Source organism: Leuresthes tenuis, unplaced genomic scaffold (genome assembly GCF_036924035.1).
Source record: "Leuresthes tenuis unplaced genomic scaffold, fLeuTen1.0.hap1 SCAF_15, whole genome shotgun sequence".
In the NCBI taxonomy this organism is placed as follows: Eukaryota; Metazoa; Chordata; class Actinopteri; order Atheriniformes; family Atherinopsidae; genus Leuresthes; species Leuresthes tenuis.
Window position 1 is genome coordinate 24,676,141 of NW_027325369.1, and position 21,193 is coordinate 24,697,333.

At 40.4% G+C, this 21,193-nt stretch overlaps 1 protein-coding gene across 1 annotated transcript in view; it reads right to left on the reverse strand.

Moving 5' to 3' along the window:
• Positions 1-21,193, reverse strand: part of LOC140270717 (ryanodine receptor 3-like) — a 104,928-nt gene that overhangs the window by 65,687 nt on the left and 18,048 nt on the right. Inside the window, exons 2-13 of the mRNA XM_072365913.1 lie at positions 18,312-18,431; positions 14,006-14,110; positions 9,503-9,577; positions 9,264-9,342; positions 8,190-8,302; positions 6,954-7,053; positions 6,091-6,184; positions 5,176-5,250; positions 4,071-4,227; positions 3,281-3,445; positions 2,734-2,855; positions 1,695-1,875 (exon numbers count right to left, since the gene is read on the reverse strand). Coding sequence (XP_072222014.1) covers positions 1,695-1,875; positions 2,734-2,855; positions 3,281-3,445; positions 4,071-4,227; positions 5,176-5,250; positions 6,091-6,184; positions 6,954-7,053; positions 8,190-8,302; positions 9,264-9,342; positions 9,503-9,577; positions 14,006-14,110; positions 18,312-18,431 — 1,386 coding nt within the window. The remainder of the gene's footprint in view (positions 1-1,694; positions 1,876-2,733; positions 2,856-3,280; positions 3,446-4,070; positions 4,228-5,175; positions 5,251-6,090; positions 6,185-6,953; positions 7,054-8,189; positions 8,303-9,263; positions 9,343-9,502; positions 9,578-14,005; positions 14,111-18,311; positions 18,432-21,193) is intronic.

Consider the following 21,193-nt stretch of genomic DNA (forward strand, 5'->3'; position numbering starts at 1 on the left):
TCTCTGGCTTCAAACTGTAAAATGTGAATTCTTTTCACGTCATACATATTAGTGAAGCAAGGAATAAGCGTAACCAACAACATCTAACAAATAAGCGTATTACATTGCTGAGAGGGAAAGTAAACTATCTAACTGACACTGAAAGGTCAGAACATTTTAGCTGCTATCCTGGCAGACAACTCTTGTGAATTAGCTAAACTATTGATGCTTTTGCTGCCAACAGGGCCAGACAAAAAATGAAGGGGAAGAAGAGGTGCAAATTAGCAACCACAGGACTTGAGAAAAACTAAATATGAGGCGAGTAAGGCAGCAATTATCAACCAGTGGCATCTAGTCCACACATGCAACCTTCCTGAAGTGTTCAGAATTACAAATGCTAAGCGACATGGCAAATGTTTAGTAGACGAGAACATGACCACCATTGCTGAATATGTGCAAGTGTGGACCAACAAATACGTGGAAACTTTCCTCACTGGATTTAAGACCCACTGGGAATTTGCCAGTCCTTCTCAAACATGAGATTTAACGCGAGAGGAGACAGTACACCTCTATGACCAGCAGGCGGGAAGCTGTGGTTGCTGCAACAGAACAAGAAACTGAAATAAAAACTTCATAGATAGAAGGACGTTATTGCCATACTAGTCAATGGAATTACAGCAAGACCAAAAATATCATTGAATGTCATTTGGTGTAATACTGTATTTATTACACTTATTCCAAAAAATGAGAACACACAAATGAGAGGGGAAAGATTTTTTTTAATTTACTTTGCAGTTTAGCTGTGTAATAATCTTATATATCGAGGCATCTCACATTAATAACAAACTCTTGTTCGTATAAAAGCCTAATTGGTGGAATCTGTCTCCCACTTTGAATCGGCTGACCATCCTGAACGAAGCTCTCTGCTGGACCATTTGGTGGATGTGTCATAGTGATTTATGCTGCAGAGAAATATCTACAGTGATCAGATGTGCAAAATGGATGGCGTTAAAAGACAAAATGGAAATTGCAGGTGATTTGTAATGCCGCGGAAAATCATGAGTCAGCTGGTTACAGTGACAAATTGACCTCCTGGATGTAATATCTTAGGTGTGGGATAGCGGCCGTCTACTTTCGCCTGTTATATTAAGACAGAGAAATAGATTAAATACTGTGTTAAAATTTTGCAAATGGATATTTTAGGATATCTGTTAAAAAATAATTACAAATACAGCATTTTATTAATTCATACTTATCTGAGGTCTCAAAGATTTGTTGACAAATTCATGATGTTTTAGCCAGAGTGAATAAAGGGCGGTTTAGGTAGTTGACATCACAGGGCCCCTCAGTAAGGCAGCAGACATATCATTATTGATGAAAGCAATTTAGGCCCGAGCGGCTTAGCAGGAAGCTTCAGTGCACTCGTGCCCGCCTTGGGGGAAAACTTATAACACAAAATTGCTGACACATTCATACGCAGCGCCTCCAAATTCTGGATGGCAATGAAACATGCCACAAAGGATCAATTGCTTTTGCAGGTTTGCCTCCGCTATGGGCTCAATCCCACATGCAGTCCCTTACTAAACTGCCTCAAACACACCTCTTTGCTCAGGGTTTGTAATACTTTTGCTGCACTGCGGAGTAGACAGTGATATTATTAATTGATATTTCATGAGCTGCTAGTTTACTCAGTCCTTTGTGAGGGTGACACTCACTTCTTGTTTGAAGAGGTTCTGCCTGTTCTTGAGGGAGCGCAGCTTGATCTGCCTCTCTTCATGTTCCAGCTCAGCATCAGGGAGCTGGAAATAGGTGATGAGGTCATTGAGGGTCTGGAGCACCTCCTCGACAGGCAGGGCGACCAGTGCTCTGTTCTTAACGCTCAGGCAATCAAGGTCTCTGTGATGGGGACACAGACAAATAAACATATATATAAACAGTATATATATATACATATACAGAATTATTTAAACACTTTCCATAAAGATTTGTCATCTGGTATAGCTTTAACATTCTCCCATTCATCACAAATGCAATGAACCACTAATAAAGACCCTCTAATTGGGAGGCTGTGCTGACTTCAGGATAGGCAGCAATGACTAACACAATGTTTAGCCCACAAATTCATTCATGCTGAAATACTGATTTCCACTGGCCTGCTAAAAATAGCTCCTGTCGTATGCATGGGAAGGGTGAGGGCAGAGATGTATGTGTCACAGCCGCAGGGGAGGCTGACAGCCTCTCACATGTTTCCACCACTCGTGCCCCACAGCCTGACCCAGGGGACTTTGGTAACAAATAATGGTAGCATCCATTCATGGGCCACGGATCTCTTTTTCATAGCAGGCTGTACGTAGTCATGATGCTGCTGCAGTGGTTGCCATTTGGAGACAGATGACTGCTCCACTGAGTGAGCTGTCTAGTATTTTGGCACCCCACTCATTCAAACTCACAAGCCCATAGCGGGACTCTCCACTGGTCGCACTCAGTCTACAACAGTTTGGACAGTGTGACGGCCTGGGGCACTTTGGAAGGTCAACTTTAAGTCTTGAGCTATATAATTTGGTAATGTGGTGGCATCACAGACTTGCTTTCATCATATCTATCTTATGTAACTTGTACTTATGGCCCCATATTTTGCAAATTACCCTGGTAAAGTGTCTAAAGACAAATGTGAATGGTAACTTGATTTAATTGGGTAATTTGTGCAATCATATCACGGTGCGCAGAGGTGAGTCACACCGTAGTGTCACTTACCTGATGAATCGGTTAAAGAGGAGTGTCGTGTTGCGGATGATTCGTGCAGCGCGGGACTCTTCATGTTGACAGCGCTGAAGGGTCAACCCATCGTCCATGTGACCCTCAGAATGTAGACACGCCTTGAGAGGGAGAGAATGAGGTGAGACACTTGATAAGTTGATATAGGAAAAGGGAGTAAAAGACAGATAGAGGAAATATTTAATGAAAACAATGTTTCCAGCATCCCTAGCAGTGAGACACAATGTCTGGAACACAGGTGCTGACACTACAGGCTATCTGGCAGTGTTTACATGGAGGACACGTTGTCAAACACATAACTGCACACACGTTTCTATCAATTCTGCAACAGCAGACAAGGGACAAGGTTTATATTAATTTGAGGCGGAGGTAGAAACCAACAATCTTCCTAACCCAATCAACTCATTACCCTTGATATAATTATCTGCTCTGAGGAATCTCACTTATCTATTAACGGAATTTGTTTTTCACGTTTGTTCGATTTTACATATAAAGATGTTTCGTGCTTGTGTGTGTTGCCACTCACTCTTCTCTTTAGGGGACCCAGACGAGCAGATTTAACATCAGGTGCCTGGTAGGAGAGCCACAGACCTGTGGCCACGTGCATGATGAAGCAGAGTGAATCCCCATATTTAATCTCCGCCATCCCCATGCCCTCAATGTCCCGCTTGGGGCTCTGCTCCAGCTTCTCCTGCACAGGGGAGTACAGAATGAAGAAAGCTGTCCTATGAAGTGCAAGAGTATGCTAGCACAATGTAAAGAAATGCAAACAGCATGCAAATTTGTTCTAAATCAAACCACCAAACAAATGTCCACTGCATCTGCTGTTTATGGCTCCACTCATCACACTGAGGATTGTATTTGTCCAGCTATTAGGATACCAAAGTGGTCATGAAGAATCCAGTGATAAATTACTTCAATTATACTGTATAATGAACGCTTTCAAATCCACTTTTTAAGGGTCACTAATTGGTTGACAATCAGTGGTCATATCTAGAAACGCCATTACACCAAGTACAGCTAAATGGTCGGTTCAGTTGCAGTTGGCAAATTCAACTCTATTAACCTCTATGGTGTAGTTTTCAATGCACCAATAGGTCTTGTAATTTTCATTGTCCTTGATAGAAATGGTGATTTTCCAGCCTAATGATTGTGGGTGGTTCTTTTGTAAAGGTTTAAAGGTGATCCTTTCAGTTTAATGAGAAAGCCTCTGGCTGATCTCATGTAACACAGGTCACCTTGAGGAAGAGTGGATACTCATGTGCACACATCCTTGTGTGTGTTTGTGCCTTTGTATCTGTGTGTGGTGTCCATGCCTTTGATGCTCTGAAGCAGAAGGCTGTGGCGACCGTGTCAGACCTCTCACGGTCCTGGAGGACCAGCCCCCTGTCCTCAGTCAGGGCCAGGTAGTGACCAGTGGTCAGGTGTCGTAGTCGAAAGGCTTGGCCCCAGCGGATGTGGCTCCCACTCCAGCTGTCGAGTTAAAGCGCCAGAACATTAAAAGTGAGCACACAAGCAATCAAAGAGAGAAAAATGCATTTTACATGCCTTCTGCTAATTGGTTGATCTAAAATTGCTGCCAGCTGTTTATTATCTAATGTTGATGTGACTGAAACAAGCAGAGCAAATAGCTTCAAACTTTTCTCTAATTATGCATGTTTTTTTCTGTTTAGGAAGTTCAAAACAAAGTGATGTGACAAATATCATATGTGACAGTGTAAAACAAGCAGGGTCAAAGACGTGAAAGGAAGACGGATGAAGGGAAATGAGAAAGACTGAAGAAGATAAGCCATGTTAAGTCATAGGTTTAAAAAAAAAAGACGATAGACTGATAAATAGAATGGAAATTTAAATGTTTTCAAAAATCAACAAGTTACCCGCACAGTTGAGTCAAGCTAGTCTTACAGTTCGACCTGGCCAAATAATTAGACCATTGCCCTTGCCCCAGAGTGGAATCAAGTTATGACTGAAGTTTTTCTGACACTGCACGCTTCAGACTGTGTGAGAAAACCTTCTGCTGCTTCCAACTTTCTCTGTGGGAGCTCATCATACACACAAGTACAGCTGAATTTCCTGCACAGTTTAGGCTACTTAAATGGAGATTTTGTCCCATGACGCTGTGGTTATAAAATCAGGATACTTATTAGAGCAGAGCAGCAGTCAGAAAGTGTTTGAAGCGAGTTGACACGTAATCTTGTTGTGCCGACTTTTTGTCACAAATGCATATACTGGGACAAAGGAAACATAAAACTATGTGAATGAAAGCAGCTTAATTGGGAATTTGGCTATATCAACATACACTTACACTGCTTTTACAAAAAGACGTAAAAGATGTAAAAGATTTTTAGTGTCATGTAAGCATGCTAAATTAAAGAGAGCATGAAAGATAGGAATGGTGAGAAGTCATATAGCAAAGCCCACCTAATTCGAAGTGGCTCCAGCCTCCACAAGGACCTTGCCTTGGCACCTGCTTTACCCGTCTCATAGTTGACTATCCTGGGGAGGCCAGAAAAACATGAGTTGTTGGTCCATCTGTGAATGTTGTAACTGTCTAGCCACCACTTACACTGTCAAGGTCATTCCTCCTGTCTTAGAAGAATACCTATTCTTACTGCAGCTCTCATTTGTCACACTGATATTCACTCACAGGATGTTTGACTTTAACACAGAAGCACACTATGGGCTGTATACACTCTGCAGACAACAGCATCACATCACTCAAGCAGAGACGTGTGTGCCCTGATAACCTACCGCTACACTGTCTATCAGTGATATGGGTGACTGGGTCCGAAGATAAAAGAAAACACTCATCACCCCATGGTGACAGCTTGGAGTGTGTTTGATCTGCCCCAGAAAAATTTAAGACCTCTAAAAAGAAAGCGCTTTCTGCTGAATTCCAAGGGCAACATAAGGACAAAAGCTATAGCTAAAATTAGCATCTAGTTCCGCCCCCGTGTTTGCCATGCTCTGTTCTAAAAATAGACAGTGTGTGAGTGTGTGTGTGTGTGTCCAACAGGAAGCAGCACATCTACTGGCGTCTTGCTGACGCGTATGGGCTGTGCCCACTCTTTTGACCCACTTCAAGCCCTGTGTGTCATTTTTATTCCGCCTACCTTATCTATGGTGACACCCTGCAGCTACATTGTAGACATTGTAAAACTAACATCAGCATCCATTTTGACTCCATAAAAAGCCAAGTGGTACACTGCTCTTTGGTTTTCATGAAGGGGGAGGGATGCAAAGGCAACATCGAACCCACAGCTCTCATATGTGCTATTGAAGTGCCCCCACCGTGCTGCTGGGTTTCCTAGCTTATAGCTGCTTTGCATTTCGCACCTCTGCTGCTCTTCACTCTGATCTGATCCTGGGATGGTCACCACCTCATCATGACCATGGAACAAGCGCATCACATGACCACCCAGCAGGTAACCTATTAGAGGAGGAAAAGTACAAGATTTAAATGTAGGGACTTCAGTTTTGTTGACACTGTCAGTCAGCTCAGTGATGCACTCTGGATAAATGGACTATCTAGCTCACAACCATGTGGTATAAATTCAAAGAGCACTTTCACAATTAGTTGGTTCATCCAGATACAATAAGCATGCATGTTTGCATCATCAGATGCATTTATAACCGACAATTAAATAAATATAAGAAAGGGGTTTTGAATCCCTGGGGCTTTATGGAAACTAATTAGTGTGATGCACTGCATTTTCTAAACCACATTCATCTGACAGCTTAAGGGCTTTTTTTTTTTTAAACCACTCAAGGTTCTTTGAGAATACAAGCCACATTCAACCATTCACACACACATCCATATAGTACTTCTTATTCTACACAGTATTAAAGGCTGCGGAACACTTTTTTCTCTATCATACACCCACACACACATACACAGATTAACGCATCGAATGCAATGTGGGACTCAGTCACCAGGACAGAACTCAACTCAACAATGGGGTTTTGCCTAAAGAAGTGAGAAAACCCAGCCATCATTTGAGCCGTATATGTCAGGCCTACTTTACAGTAGCAATATCATTTAAATTTTTCAATAAAACTTATAGTTTGTATTATATTGTTTGTTTAAGGCTTTATTTCTAGTCTGCCACTCGGTGTGCTTCTGTCTGCCAAACAGAGAGGTAATCTGTAGCAGCTGCATTGAAACCCTTCTAAAATAAAATGAATTGATTGGATCTTACCTTCCTCTATGTTGCTCCCAGAGCAGATTGGATGGACGTTCCACAGCGTCTGCATGAAGGAAGCATCCACCTGGATGTTGCCATTGGAAATGGATAAGTGCTGTGGGAAAGATTACATGTAACACTTACTTATTTCTGCAAGCGACACAAGAGACAGCAAAACAAAAGACATGGACTGAGTTGTCAAAGACTGTTTGTGGGTAAAGGTGGATAAATTGAAACAGATCTTATGATAAATTAGCAGTGTTTGAATATAAAAGGAATTAGCAGAATGATTATTTCACAGTAAATCAATATCTTAAGTCAAACACAATTAATTCATCATGAAAATTGAAGATGACATGAGTTCAGCTGGAGTTTTAAACCCTCACTAATCCCTGATGTGGAAGAAAATTCCAGTTTATTGTTGAATGATGAGGGAATCGTGAGAATGACTGGCAGATGTCTCAAGCGTTTGATGGTTTTTGGCCTGCGGAGGGTGTGATGCCATAAATATGTTTAACACAGCATTTGCGCATTCAGATGACAAGTTTTGTGGCAGCTGTGTCTTGATCATCCCTGCTACCCAGAGTCTCTCTGTAGCCCTTAGGTGCTGAATGTCCCCATATACCACTATGTGGCTTACAGCTGGGACAAACTACCAGACTGAAATGGGTGACAGAGGTCATCTGCCAGAGCCCTGGCCACAGTGGGGGGGTTAATGCCGCCTGGCTGGTGTCATCTGCTTCATGAATCACAGTGAACATGTTTCCAGGGTTATCATAGCATTGTGCTTTGATGCTAAGCTCATGACAAGGTTGGTATAATGTTTAAATAAGCTTTTTGCTGAAAAGGGCAGTTCATAAATGTAATACGACATAATCAGCATCAATGGTAGAGAGATGTGGGATGTGACAAGGATGATAACAGAAGAGGCTGATTTGAAATGGCACTGGCAGCAGTCTAAAGAAATCATAATCCTCTTAACCAGATATTTCCAGTGCAGATCAAATTTTCTTTAATGTAGCTGTAAGCAGTCTTGCAGTCATGCCGAGAAAAAAGGAGAGATCCTGGAGAGATGTGTCGAGGTGAGTACAGCGTGAAGTGAAACTCCGCCTTATCAGAAATTTTGTTACATTTGGAGGCAAAGTTGATTTTCTCCTACAAGCACTTCCCATAATGCGTACGCACATACAATACACAAATTCATTCATTCATGCAAAACTTCAAGGACCAAATGGCAAAAGGTAAACTTACAAGGTATCTCTCTGAGGACACACTGACAAGAATGAGGTCATCACCAATGCGGACTTTCTCTCCCTCTGATCTCTGTTTGGAGGCAGGGTGGATCGTCCACCAACAGGCCTCACCTACAAAAATAAACACATAGCACGCACTTACACATGATGCCTATGAATTTCAATCGAAAGGGACCAAACAACCCAAATCCTTTTGGGGTTCTCACTGACTTTCAATGCACTAAACTGTTCTTTCTGTGCATGTGAAACGTCTTGACTTGCTTCTGAACTACCTGAAAATGTCAAATTTTAGTCTGTACTTTTCCTCTGTTACTTATCTACATCACTGTGAAAGACAATTGCTTAACGCCTGCCAAGTGACTTGTTTGGCACACAAAGAGTGAGCGGCCACGATTTTTTACAATTCAGCAGTCCAGCGACAGCAGAGTCTGATCTTGAAGAGACAGTAGCTCAAACGGAACATTTTAGACAAAACATATGCTGCAGCAAAGCAATTAGACAATACTGTGTATTGCCATGAACAGCAAAGATATATAGGATTTATAGTAGATGAGACCCAAAATTAACTTTAAAAAATTTGATAATTACCATACGCATTCTGCTTGGATATCTGTTACTACAAGGGCTGCCCTGTAATAGTCGACTTAACCCTTACTGTTTGGTTATTTGGGTTTAGAGTTGGCAGTTATGCTTTTCTTTTGAAGTCATACTGAGGGGACAGCTTATCTACTGAACTTCATGGTGTAGATTAAATCATAGTAACAAGGAAAAAAAAAAGACTATCAAATATGTGTCTCTGTCTCAGATATGTAGCCCAGATGCAGTGATTACATCTGAGCTACATATTGTAACAGAGGCACACTGCGAGTCTGCAGTGCTCCAGCTGAGATGCTGAAAAGAATTTACTCAGTTATGAGTAAATGAAGTGAAAAGATAAAGGAAGGGGAGCTTGGAGAAAGTAAAAGAACAAAATATAGATGGAACAAAGGCAGATAGAGACAGCAAGAACAGAAACAAAAAACAATGGGAAAGAAGGGGATAAAAGGAAACTGTGTCAGAGCTTCTCTTTTACCTGTTGAATCCTCCTGCAGTCCAACATCAAAGGAAAGCTTATCTGTTTGTGACCTTGATGTCTTCAAACAGGCCAGGTACTGTGGTCGGCACACACATCAAACCATAAGAGACAGGAGCTGTCAGATACACTTTCCTCTGCTGGTGACTTTCTCATGATGTATTAGAAATTGATAATAATTCATAAATCCTGGTGCATCGACTTTTTCTTTTCTGTGGTGGTTACATGTGATCTCTCACCATAGAGCTGAAGGAATGCCGCAGGAGGATGGCGTGTCCATAGAGTAGAGTCTTGTGTCCGCCGCTCTGCGCTGCCTATAGAGATAATTCACAAAAACACACACACAACACATGTCAGTGTGAGCTATTCACAAAACAGCCCCATGGTCCACCTTCGGCTGCTCCAACCTCCACCCGACCTCTGACACTGAATGTTGACCTCAGCGAATACCTCCTCACTGCCGCCGATGACCTCAAGCAGGGGGCACATATTTCCTCAGGAGGGATTTCCAATGAAGACATGCAATCTGACTCGTCACAAGAAGATGGAGTTACGGGCTCCTGTATCCGTGAGCAAACCGGATACGGGGTCATCTTTCCCGACTACGGAAATGTGGGAAGGATGCACAACTACTGTCAGTCTCGAGCAAGGAATGACTTCATAGCTTCTGGGGTTGGGTTAAGATGCGGGAGGGGGACAAATGGTATCTCTACTGGGAGAGATGCAAAGGGGATAAAAAGGGGCTTTTGTTGATTTTCTTCGGCAAGCATCTCCTATGTTACTCACCTTCCTTATGAGCCTCTAGGATGCATTAAGGTAAGAAAGAGTATCATTAGAACTACTGTTCTCCTGTGCCCTTGTTGTATTTTGATCTTTGGAAGAGAGTCTTTAGGACACTTTGGACACATTGGCAATAAGTCACTCCTTGACACATCAGTCAAGCAGTGAAGGGAAACAGATTAACTTGCTTTGGCTTTTTAGAAAGCAATGTTCTTGTTGTGATGTCTAGAAATTATTTCTGAATCATTGCCAAACAGCCACATTTAACAAAAATAGAAATGTGAAATTAAACTGAAACTACAAACTGCAGGACACTATTATATCTGCCAAATAAAGTGTATGCCAATTCTTTTGAATTTTGACATAATTATAATCATCTAATATCTGACAGATATGTGAGTATTGCTGTGCCATGTACAGTCTCTCCTTTGTTTAATCTACTTGTGTCTCTTCTTCTCTTCCCCTCTTTATTTGCTGCGATTGGTTACTGGGACAATAGCCCACCTGTGATTTGATGCAGTTGTGTTGTGCACTGCAGTACTGGCTTCAAGGCTTCTTCTGTGCTGCTGGCTACGGTTATATGCTGGCTGAGGTACTGAGCTTAATGCAGCTAGGCACATCGAGCCGCAATCACCCCAACTAATACCTTTAAGTCTCATGCTCACTTCCAACGCTGTGCAGTGTGTTATTGGGAGGAAAACAAATTTTCTAAAGGCAGAAACACAATGCTGCAAAACTGAAAACTCCTTGTGAAATGAGCAAAACTGTGGCAATGTTGGATCAATAAACTAAAAAGGAAAATATTTCTGAATTACAGAGGGATAAGAGAACAAAACAGTTCTCATACTGCAAGTTTGTAGAGTTTTTGACTACAAGAGACACCATCATATCAATTTAGATATTTGACATTTAGCAGGATGCAGCCACCTGGAGTGTGAGGCCTGCAGCAGTTTATGCGTGGTCGCAGTGCTGTGGCTTCTCTCAGTAAACAAAGGATGGGAAGAGCAGAGGAACAGAAAGCAAAAGAAACTCAAGCATGTCAGAAGCCATCAGAGGAGATCTGTCAGCCCTTCCAAAAACTGTTCAGTGCTGGTGGACACTGATTTAAATTGAAGCTGGCATCTACACTAGTTTTTGCAAGTTGTTTTTGCAGGTCTTCAACACGTCTCACTGACTTCCGACAAAAACAGCATGAACTAACCATTTGCTCCAGCCACTGCCTATTGATAAGCCCATCTGTTCAAAGACGTATTGATTTTAGAGCCTCAGCCGAGACATATTCAACCTTTAATGGTGCTTCCTCCAGTGACATTTCAGCACAGGAGAAGAATGATGACACGGTAGACAATATCGAAAACAGATCAACGTGAGCGGAAAGGATGCACAGAAGTATCACAGTGAAAATGGCCAATCCATGCCATCTCAAGTCCAAAATATCTAGGTATTTGCTACAAAGTCAGTATAAGAGGCTGAGAAAAATGACCAGAGATGAGCAAATTAACTTTAAACTGGTCTAAGAGGTGATGGCAAGCAACATTTTATGCTGTTTAAGTGGAGACGCCACAGATGAAGTTGTTCTACAGTATATCACAACAACATTTACAGTTGATTAGTTTTCCTTCCTTAATTTGCCAACATTGTCAGAGTAGAAATCTGAAGACTGGATTAAGCCAAGTTCAAAATTCTTGTTTTATATTCAGGTCAAAATACAGAAAAGATTTTGAGTCCTTTTATCATTTAGTATATCAGAAAACACTGTCAACAGCCAGAAAATACAATCTATTTTCAGGAATAAAATATGGTTCAAATTGAGATGAAAAAGAAACATTTGGTGCATGTAAGTGCCGCTAAAGTCTAGCTTTCAGGGTAAGAATACATTTTATATCAATTTACAGGTTAATAATTCCACTAAGAAATCCCCATAAAACTTTCCAGAGTAGTTCAAGACAATTATTTTCTCATCATGTAAATGTTATGAAATGTTATATTTGGATGTGCAAATGAGAATCTAATCAAACATTCACTGGTTTGCATGAACGTCCTTTAGACAAGTCATTGTAAAATAAACATTTAAAGATATATTTTGAGCTAGTTCTTTCTTTAGTCTGACAGAGAGCCCAAAATCTTGCATCGTCTTGCCTGTGCTGCATTTTACCAAATAAGTAGCCGTTACAAGCAGATGCTACCAAATTACTTTAGCTCAAAGTCCATCTCAATGGTGGTGATTGGATTAGATCAAATATGAGGATGCTCTAAAGTTTCCATCTACATGGACGGATGGAGAATTCTCTACATAGATTTATGCAAAGATGGGGATAAAATCAGAATTTTTTATTTATTTTCCTTTTTTGAATTAAGATATGTTTCTGATTTCAATCAGATTTATTTATTTCAAAGTCTTAAAAATATACGAGATCTAAAAAGAGATCTTTGAGCTTTACACAGGCAACTGAAGTGGTTGTTTAGAGCTTCCTGTTCATTTTCTGTCATCAAAGGCTAACACCCCCCACAAAAGAGTGGAACTTATGGTCTTGAAGCTCATTATTCTGCTGCAAATGAAATCCACTCATGACATGTTTTGAGCATTAAAAGCTGAGGATTTAAAGACATTTTCATAGTAATTAGGCATCTAGCATTAAGTTGTAAACAGAGAAAAGCTTTAAAGAGTCAGTCTTGGAGCTTTTAAAAGTGCATCCCTCATGATCATTTGATGTTTGGTTACAGAAATGTTTGTGTCAGCTAAGCTATTTGCATCCTCTCATAGCGTCTCATACAGCCTCTATGATTGCAGGAAAAGACTAACAAATAAGGGCTTATCCAATATGGTGGGCTGCAGAAAATTAAATGATACTGTAATGAACATCCATCTCAATCCCCTGAGGACAAGACAAATGTTAATCTGATGCTAATCCAGCAATGGAGACACTCAAACTATCCAGCAGTGGAAGTGAGAAGTGATATATGAGGAGACCCTTATTGGGAAGTCCACACAAAACTCTATTAGACACAATCTACTCACACATTGTAGGCAAAAAAACGTATATGATCATCAGTTATTTCAAAGCATTCAAAGCATTGGAAGTGTGATAAACTACAATTTCCCATGATTCCTGATGTAAAGACAAATACTCAGCGGTGACACACTGAGTGGGAGAAACCCCAAGAGATCAATAAGAAAAGAACAGATGAGTAAATTGTGTGTTGGAATGTATCTGCTGAGTTATGCGTGCATAAGGGATGAGAGAGGAATGGCATGAAGGGTGAACATACCCATCGATCCGGGCCTCGTATCTATCATGTGAAGGATGGAGATTATACACAGAGAATAGAAGATAAAGATGGAAGAATTACACATCTGTTAAAACAATGCGAACGAAAAGGAAACATACTTTGAAGAAGACAACTAACGAAATGTCAGGAGCACAGAATACAGTAGTAAATAAATGCTAATTAGCAACAAGTGAAACCACAAGGTATTGATTACATCTGCAGATTTCCAACTCTCCTCTTTACTTCTTTTGCCTCTTTACCTCTCCTCTGGAGAAATCCAGAGATCCAAAACCACTTTAAGCTAGATGTCTGAATTACTTGATTCTTGTTTTGAAACTACAGTGACCCAATAGTGCTGTTTTTCTTCAAGCCTTGATGTTATTCAAAGTGCGAAAAGTACATGCTGCAATTAAGGAAAAGCTGCAGTAATGCCAGGGTATCCCCTTCATCCTCATCAATATTCATAGTGGCTCGGACCTCTTTGTAGTAACGGTGCCCTGGCCAGTGTAATGGACCTATTTTCCCTATTAACCTCTTTGCAGTGACTGAACAATTTAAAAATCTTCAACTGGCTCTTTGGAAAGCCCCAACAAAGTGGGACATACATTGCTTGACTGAGGGATGGCTTACATTCAGCTGAAGTATAGATTGTCTGAGTGTGTGTGTTAGGATTTGTGTGTTCCATCACTCACCCCTTCACTGTTCTGTCCACTCTTAGCCAGCATCTCCTGCAGGGCACGCACTGACAGTGACTGCTCCAGTACGAAGGTACAGATGCACAGGTCTGGAGGCACATACTGCAACAAAAGAGGGTCTCGAGTTAAAAGTGAAAACAGCCTAATGATCTTAAGGAGTTTCTGTAGGCTACTGTATAATTTCTGGTATTTCCTTGAGGTCTCTATTTTGTAATGTTTGGCTTCCTGAGGGAAAAAAAAATAAATGAAAAAAAGCACAATTCAAAGCTAGGAGATGCTAGATTGGCTCAGTCAGAGGGATGCTCTACTGTGACTGGTTGATATGTTGTCAGGCAACTGGTGAAGATTTTTGTCAATGGCTATAGGTGATGTGAAATTTCCGTTCTGCTTAGCCTTATCTCTGTAAACAGACACATTCATTTCAAAATGAAGAATCTACTGGCAAAGGACAAAAGCTTTGGTACTGGATACGTTTCCATTTCCATTCCAAGTTTCCATTTGGAGTCCAAAAAATGGAAAAATCTGAGCAAGAAAGCAACAGTGAACAGTCATGTAGAGCAGAAGAGGCCGAAATAAACTTAAAACCACCAACTGTCACGTGATGATCATTTTTTTCATTCAATGGAATTGAACAGAATTGTACAGAACAGGAAGCCCATGCCAAGAGGTTCACTTCACATAACTCAGATATCAGCTAGCTACACTCATAGGCTGTATAAAAAAGGTTAAAGTTTTAGTAATAAGCTTACAAACTAGCTGTTGGTGGTAGCTGCGTATCTATGGGAGTAAGATCAAATCTAGTATTCTAAGTCATTAAAAAAAAAAAAAAAATGTTCTCCCCAAATGACACAAATATTCACAATATTAAATTATCCTGCCAACAATTATTCTGACTTAACGCTCTTAAGATCTTTTGCTACTGAGGCAAAACATCCTCATAAGCCAGGAGAAGAAAAGTGCTCCCTGACCTACAAAGATATTAATGATTAGATGCCCACTAGTAAAATTGGTGCTGACTGTGGTATTTTTGCAGAAACTCAAACCAAGTTTGTCTTAATCGTGTGGGCAAAATCCATTTAAAGGTACTTTATAAACATTAAGTGCTCTCAGGTCAGACTGTGCTCAGATGAGCCAGGTCTTGGAAACAAAAAGAGAAAAAACAAAGACGTTGCCAAACCAGGGCAGTACCAGACAGGACAGGCAATTCAATGACAGAATGGGGAAAGTAGCGATGGGGATATTGTGGCCACAAGATAAATTATACAAACTTCAACATCCTGTCTGCCACCTCCCTGAGTATCCCAACTCCTCCAAAAGTGGATCATTCACACAGGTGTCTCTAACCTCATTCGAAAACTTCCTACAGTCCAGTTTCAGGCTCAAGATATTGGATTTATGTTTAATAACAATCACTACGGTTCAAAAGTATGATACTGTGTGGAATCTAAATGCACCAAGCTGGATAAAAAGATAGATTTAAAGGTTTTAAAGTAGCCTACTCCAGTGAGACGGAATTCAACAATCATGTTTCCAGATAGTCTCACAGAAGCAGTTTTATTTTGAGAGATGGTGGGAATCTATTTTAATCCTAAACATCTCACTTATGCTCTTGTAGTCCATTTTTCAGGAGACCGCTAGTTTAGGTTAACATAAACTGAAAGCAGGGGACACCTAGCAGCCTGGCTGCCTCGAGAAAAAAAGAAAAGCATTGCACACCTTAATTTCACTAACACAAAAGGTATTTTTTCATATATCTTAGCATTGAAATAGCTTGACTAAATTTGTTGCATTCTCCCAGATAGCTTCCCAGTGCAAATAAGAAACAGTCAAATCCCTTGTAAAATCATAATACGCGTTTGTTTTTTAACAGATTCCATGCTAGATGGATGTATTTTATGTCTGGCTTTACCTTTAAGGTGTTTCTAGGCAGATTTCTTTTTTCTTATGGCTGGACAGGCTTCCTGTGTCCACCTGTCTCTGGCCTTTGTACATAGCTAACTGTCCCTGAAGCTGTGGTAATAATAAAACGCAAAACCATAACATGCACAAAGTCACACAAAACACAACAGCAAACCAAAGACACAATAAATAACATTTCAGATAATATAACGAAAGTAAAGATGTGAAAAGCATGAACTTGCTCACCAAAATTTTGGCAAGAATAAATTCAATTTCCAAAACGTCACACTGTTCACATTTACTGGAAAGATGAAGACATACGTTTGACATTCACTGTTCTCTGTGAACAGTATAACCGTGTTACAGCTGTTTGTGTCATTTTTGTTTGTTTTCCCTCTAGCCGGGCCTTCTCTCTGACAGCCACTCTAGAGAAATCAAATAAAGGGCCTGCAATCAGGTCTTACCCACATCTCTCTGAGTGATTAACAGCTGACCTCTGCTCTCCTCAGTCGTGATACGGTAACATTTGGTGCGGAGGGACCTGCCTTCAGAAACCAGGGCAGTGAAATGAATGACTAAGAGAGCAGAAGGGGATGACAAGTATCCGACCTTGGCATGATGCTCTCTCCGATAGCAGAGAATGGAGACAGCTTTACAGCAGGCTGGCAATGCCAGACATTTGGTTTATGACCAATCGTGTGATGAGGGAAAGAGTTTAGCTGAATGGTGGGCAAGAATAGATCCCATCTTTGTCTGTCTCCAGAGAGGGGTTCAAAAATGTTAAAGCCGTTTACCCTGCGGAGGTGGTTCAATTGGTTTTCAGCCTAATGTAAGGGGTGCTGAAACTGGTAAAGGAAGAAGTTTAATTTACAAAGATCTGTTGGACATGGCTTGGTCTGGACTCCCATATTACACACAACAAAGACACAGCATCACTACCATAATGGCAGGTGGGCATCCCTCCAGTGGTCATAATATTGAGTCTCTGACAGGCGGGAGCTGCTGGTTGTATATCAAAATCAAGCAGCTTTTCACAGGCTGATTGATGTTGCCATTTAAACTGTGCACACTTTAAATCAACCTCATCCTGCCACTTGGTTCTCTGCCCGATTACTAGACTAGTTCGTCAAAGAAAAGGAGGCCTCCTATTGAGTTGTCCACTTCTAAATGATCCTACTCTGTTTTTTTCACAGCTCTGCCATTGCTCCCAAAGGTGGGGTAATGCCTTTTCATAAAAACAACTGATAATGAAGATTAAGTGCCTGATTGAGAGAATATCCGTCACATCTGTCAGGTGTAATTACCATCCAATACGGGCGAAAGCCTAACATCCCCATCCAACATAGACGCACTGTTTGGGAGAACATAAAATGTTATTGGTGCATGGATCTTTGCTCACATGTAAATTCTAATTAACACTGTTTGCTCTTCCCATTTCCTGAGCCTTCTCATTTTGTCCCTCTCTCCCTGGGTAGCATCTATGTCTCTTGAATGTTAACACACACTGTATAAGCCTGTTTGAGAGAGCTTAATCTCAGACAATATTAATTGACTAAGATTAAAAGACAATCAATGTGGAAGAGGCCGATAAACTGTAGTTTAATTTGCAGCTTTACTAAAGGAATGCCAGCAGAGCAATAGTGGTCTGTAAAACGTCAGTGTCTCCAAAACACAATCATTATTTTGACATTTTTTTTACTAAATAGTTTAATACTAGACTGAGCATTAGCTCTGTTATCTGCATTCTATACACAAAAATTCACTATGGTGGCAACCAGCTGATCAAAAATAAATAAGTCATATTTCCTAAAACTTTGCACACAGAAGCTAAAACTGGGAAACACACACGCAATAGGCAATAACAGCTAACAACCTGGCTGCTTATGAAACAATCCATCAAACATATCCAGGGACGTGATTTCAGCTTATTATCATCTGACAGCAGGCCTATAGAGATGTGACGTCGCTGAACCCTTTTAAGAGATGCTCATGAAGGAGACTGCGATAGATGTGAGCTGTTCTTCTCACTTTGATGAGGCATTGAGGTTCCTCTTTGAGCATCTAAGCTTGGCTTCTCTGATTGTTTGCTGGACCTAAACAAGAATAAACCAAGCGGATGTCTACCATCTGGCTGTGTACATCCTTTCATGCAGTCCACTTTTCTCTTTCAAAATGTCTCATGTGACATTTGTTCATTACATTAGTGTCTGACTATGCAGAAGAGAATAAATGTGATGATATAACTGCAACCAAAACAAATCAAATCATTTAAAGTGTACAATGCTGACTTTTGATCAAAAAGTGGAGACTTCTAAAGCCAGTAACATGGATCTCACTGTTCCACTGAATGATTTTCTAGATGTGAGAAAATTGAGGGGAGCAACACTGGGGTCAGCATGCCTACCTTTGCCTCAGATGTGGGCTCCAGGTAACACAGTCGATTGCCCAGCCCCTCAGCAGCCAGGCAGAACTTGCGATTCTCCTTCTGGATACAGGCCACACACTGGAGCACCACTTCATCATCCTGTCAAGACAAAACTGACTTCAGTCTGTGTTTCTGTGGGAGCAGGAATGTAGACACTGAGTTTTTTTATGCGTGTATGTGTGTGTGTGTGTGTGTGTGTGTGTGTGTGTGTGTGTGTGTGTGTGTGTGTGTCAAGTCCTGAGAGAAACTAAATTCAGCCACATACATGCCCACTTTAGTCCATTGATCAAGAGAAACTGTTGGACCAATGTGGCCTACAAAGTGTTCCTTCTCTGTTCAGCCGTCTCTGTAATTTCATTTTCAAAAACCTACAGGTTAAGTTGATCAATTTGGCACCTAAGCTTCAGCAAATCTACTTGGGTTGGCCTGAAACACTGGTTTTAGATATGACCCAATATGTTTTCCTTACCTTTCTGGCTTTAAGGTATAGAGGAAGAATGAGGGGCCAAAGTTGATGCATTTTTTTCTGAAGGGGGGTGTAGCAGACTCAAACTGACATGTTTATATGCTGCTGTAGACACTGATATTGTTCCCAGTTTTCTTTTGATTATGCAATGCTTTTTGATATTTCAAATTGCAAACAGATACAATTCCATAGCACCTGTATTTGGCCAATTTGAACAAGCAAACACCAACAGTTACATAACGTTCTTTTCTGCAATGTGACAACCAATGGTTTGCTGTTTTTCTGTACACTTTGTTCACTGTGATGATCTTGCCAAAGAACCTCAGCTCAACATTACCAGATGTCTCAAGCAGGCACATTTACAGATGTGTTGATTACTGTGACTTTTCCTTATAGACAGAATATTAGACTGTTAGCTATATTAAAGAAAAAATCCAAACTTTATATCATATTGGAATATAAAACTGAAAATTCAACATATGTCTTCCATATAACTTATCCCTTTTTCTTCTTTCCCCTTGCATTTACAGAGGTGGAGGAGTGGGGAGGAGCTGCTGGGGGAGGTTTACACCACTAAATGTGATCATCCAGCAGAGACCACATCTTTGGCTGATTTCTATTAGTCCACCAAATCTCCTTTAGGCTGTACGAAAGAGGTTGAAAAAATTGTCTGGATCATTTTGTGAGTTAAGAGGAAATAATTTTTCAGGTAAATTAATGCATTTATATGTGTGAAAGTGTGATATTAAACTACTTTTATGCAGCATCACTAATTATGCATGAGATTGTGTCTGCATAAATCTAAGCATTTAGGCCCATGTATTACTATTTCTCCCAAATCTAAACCTATATTTTGAATTTTGCATCCTCTATGATCAAACAATTATTGATACAGTAACATTGAGTGTCTTTGACATGTAACCATTGATTATTGCTAATGACTGGCTGCACATTATTTATAACTGTTTAGCACAGTGTTCATGTCATGCATCAGAGACATTCATTACTGTGCAAAAGTAAGTTCTTTATATGTTGCCTTAAAAGGGCCAGACTTTCTCTTAATCTTTTAAAAAGGCCCTCAACAAATGTGTCTAAACTTGTGTCAACATTGGCTGCTTTGTCACTCAATTTACGTCCGGTCCTTGTTCCAGATCGTTTTCAGAGTAACATATTTTTGTTTGTTTGTTCAACTTCTTAAATATGAATGATGTGAATTATACATGCATTTCAAAGGCAACTCACTCAAGGGATTAACCACTGTTGTGTAACAGAAAACTTAGCAAAGAACATATATAAATATATAATAGTCTGAACAAAAGGCAGCCAACATCCAAAGAAGAGCTTTGGAATTCCTTCAAGAAGCCTGGAGAACTACTCCTGATGTATTCTTTTGTCACCGTTTCTCTATTTATATTTACATGTTTTGATAAATCACTGCACCTGTTTTGATTTCCAGTCACTATATTTAGAAATCAAAGGTGGCTGAAGACTTTTGCACGGTAGTGTACATCAGATAAGAAAATTTTATTTGATAGGGACTGACGTCTCAAAATAAGCCTTCTGTCGGGAGCATAAGTGCTCAATACAAACATTTGAGGCTGCTGCTGTGTAAATGAGTTGATTGTGTTTATAGTGTTGGCCTTGTAAACGCTGAATTGGACGTAGTTACTCTTCACGACAGCAGAGCAAGCAGAAATTTGCTGATATTGGCTGCTGTGGGACAGCGAGGGGCGGGAGCTTATGCACAATTGCCAGCTCCATTATTCAAGGCAAGGGGGATTGTGCTGTGAGCAGACTGCAGCAATAGTAGTAGTAACAGTAAAGCACTCCATTACAGTTGCACACGGTGCACTATTTTATGTTGGTGCACATAGAAGCATGCCATGAACATCACTATGACATGCCTCAGGGCCGTCACAACCATGAATGACACATTTATTTTCGTGTTGATGCACACAGTACAAGGTGAGACTGTAATTCTGAGCGCATCAGAAGCCTCAGCCTATGAGGACTTTCAGCTTGAATTGTGTAAACTTGTGTTGTTTCATTATTGATAATACCACTATTGTGGTTTGGATCCGATCAAAGTGAGTTGATAATGGCCAAAAAATGTTGCTGAAAGATCTGAAAATGTCCAATAAGCAAACATGGGAATAGTTCATGCTCTTCTCAGTAAATATATTATAAGTTTTTAATCAAATAAGGAACATAATTATGGAAATCAATATTGAAACTGAAATTTCCCATATAAAAGGTGCCATTCATGAATGTTATAGGAAAGACTCTGGATGATGATAAAGGTCTGAAATCAATACGAAAATGTTACTCAACTCAGATGCACACTGAAATTAATAGCCCTTTATGGCAACCCAACACTTGGCTGAGTTAGAACATG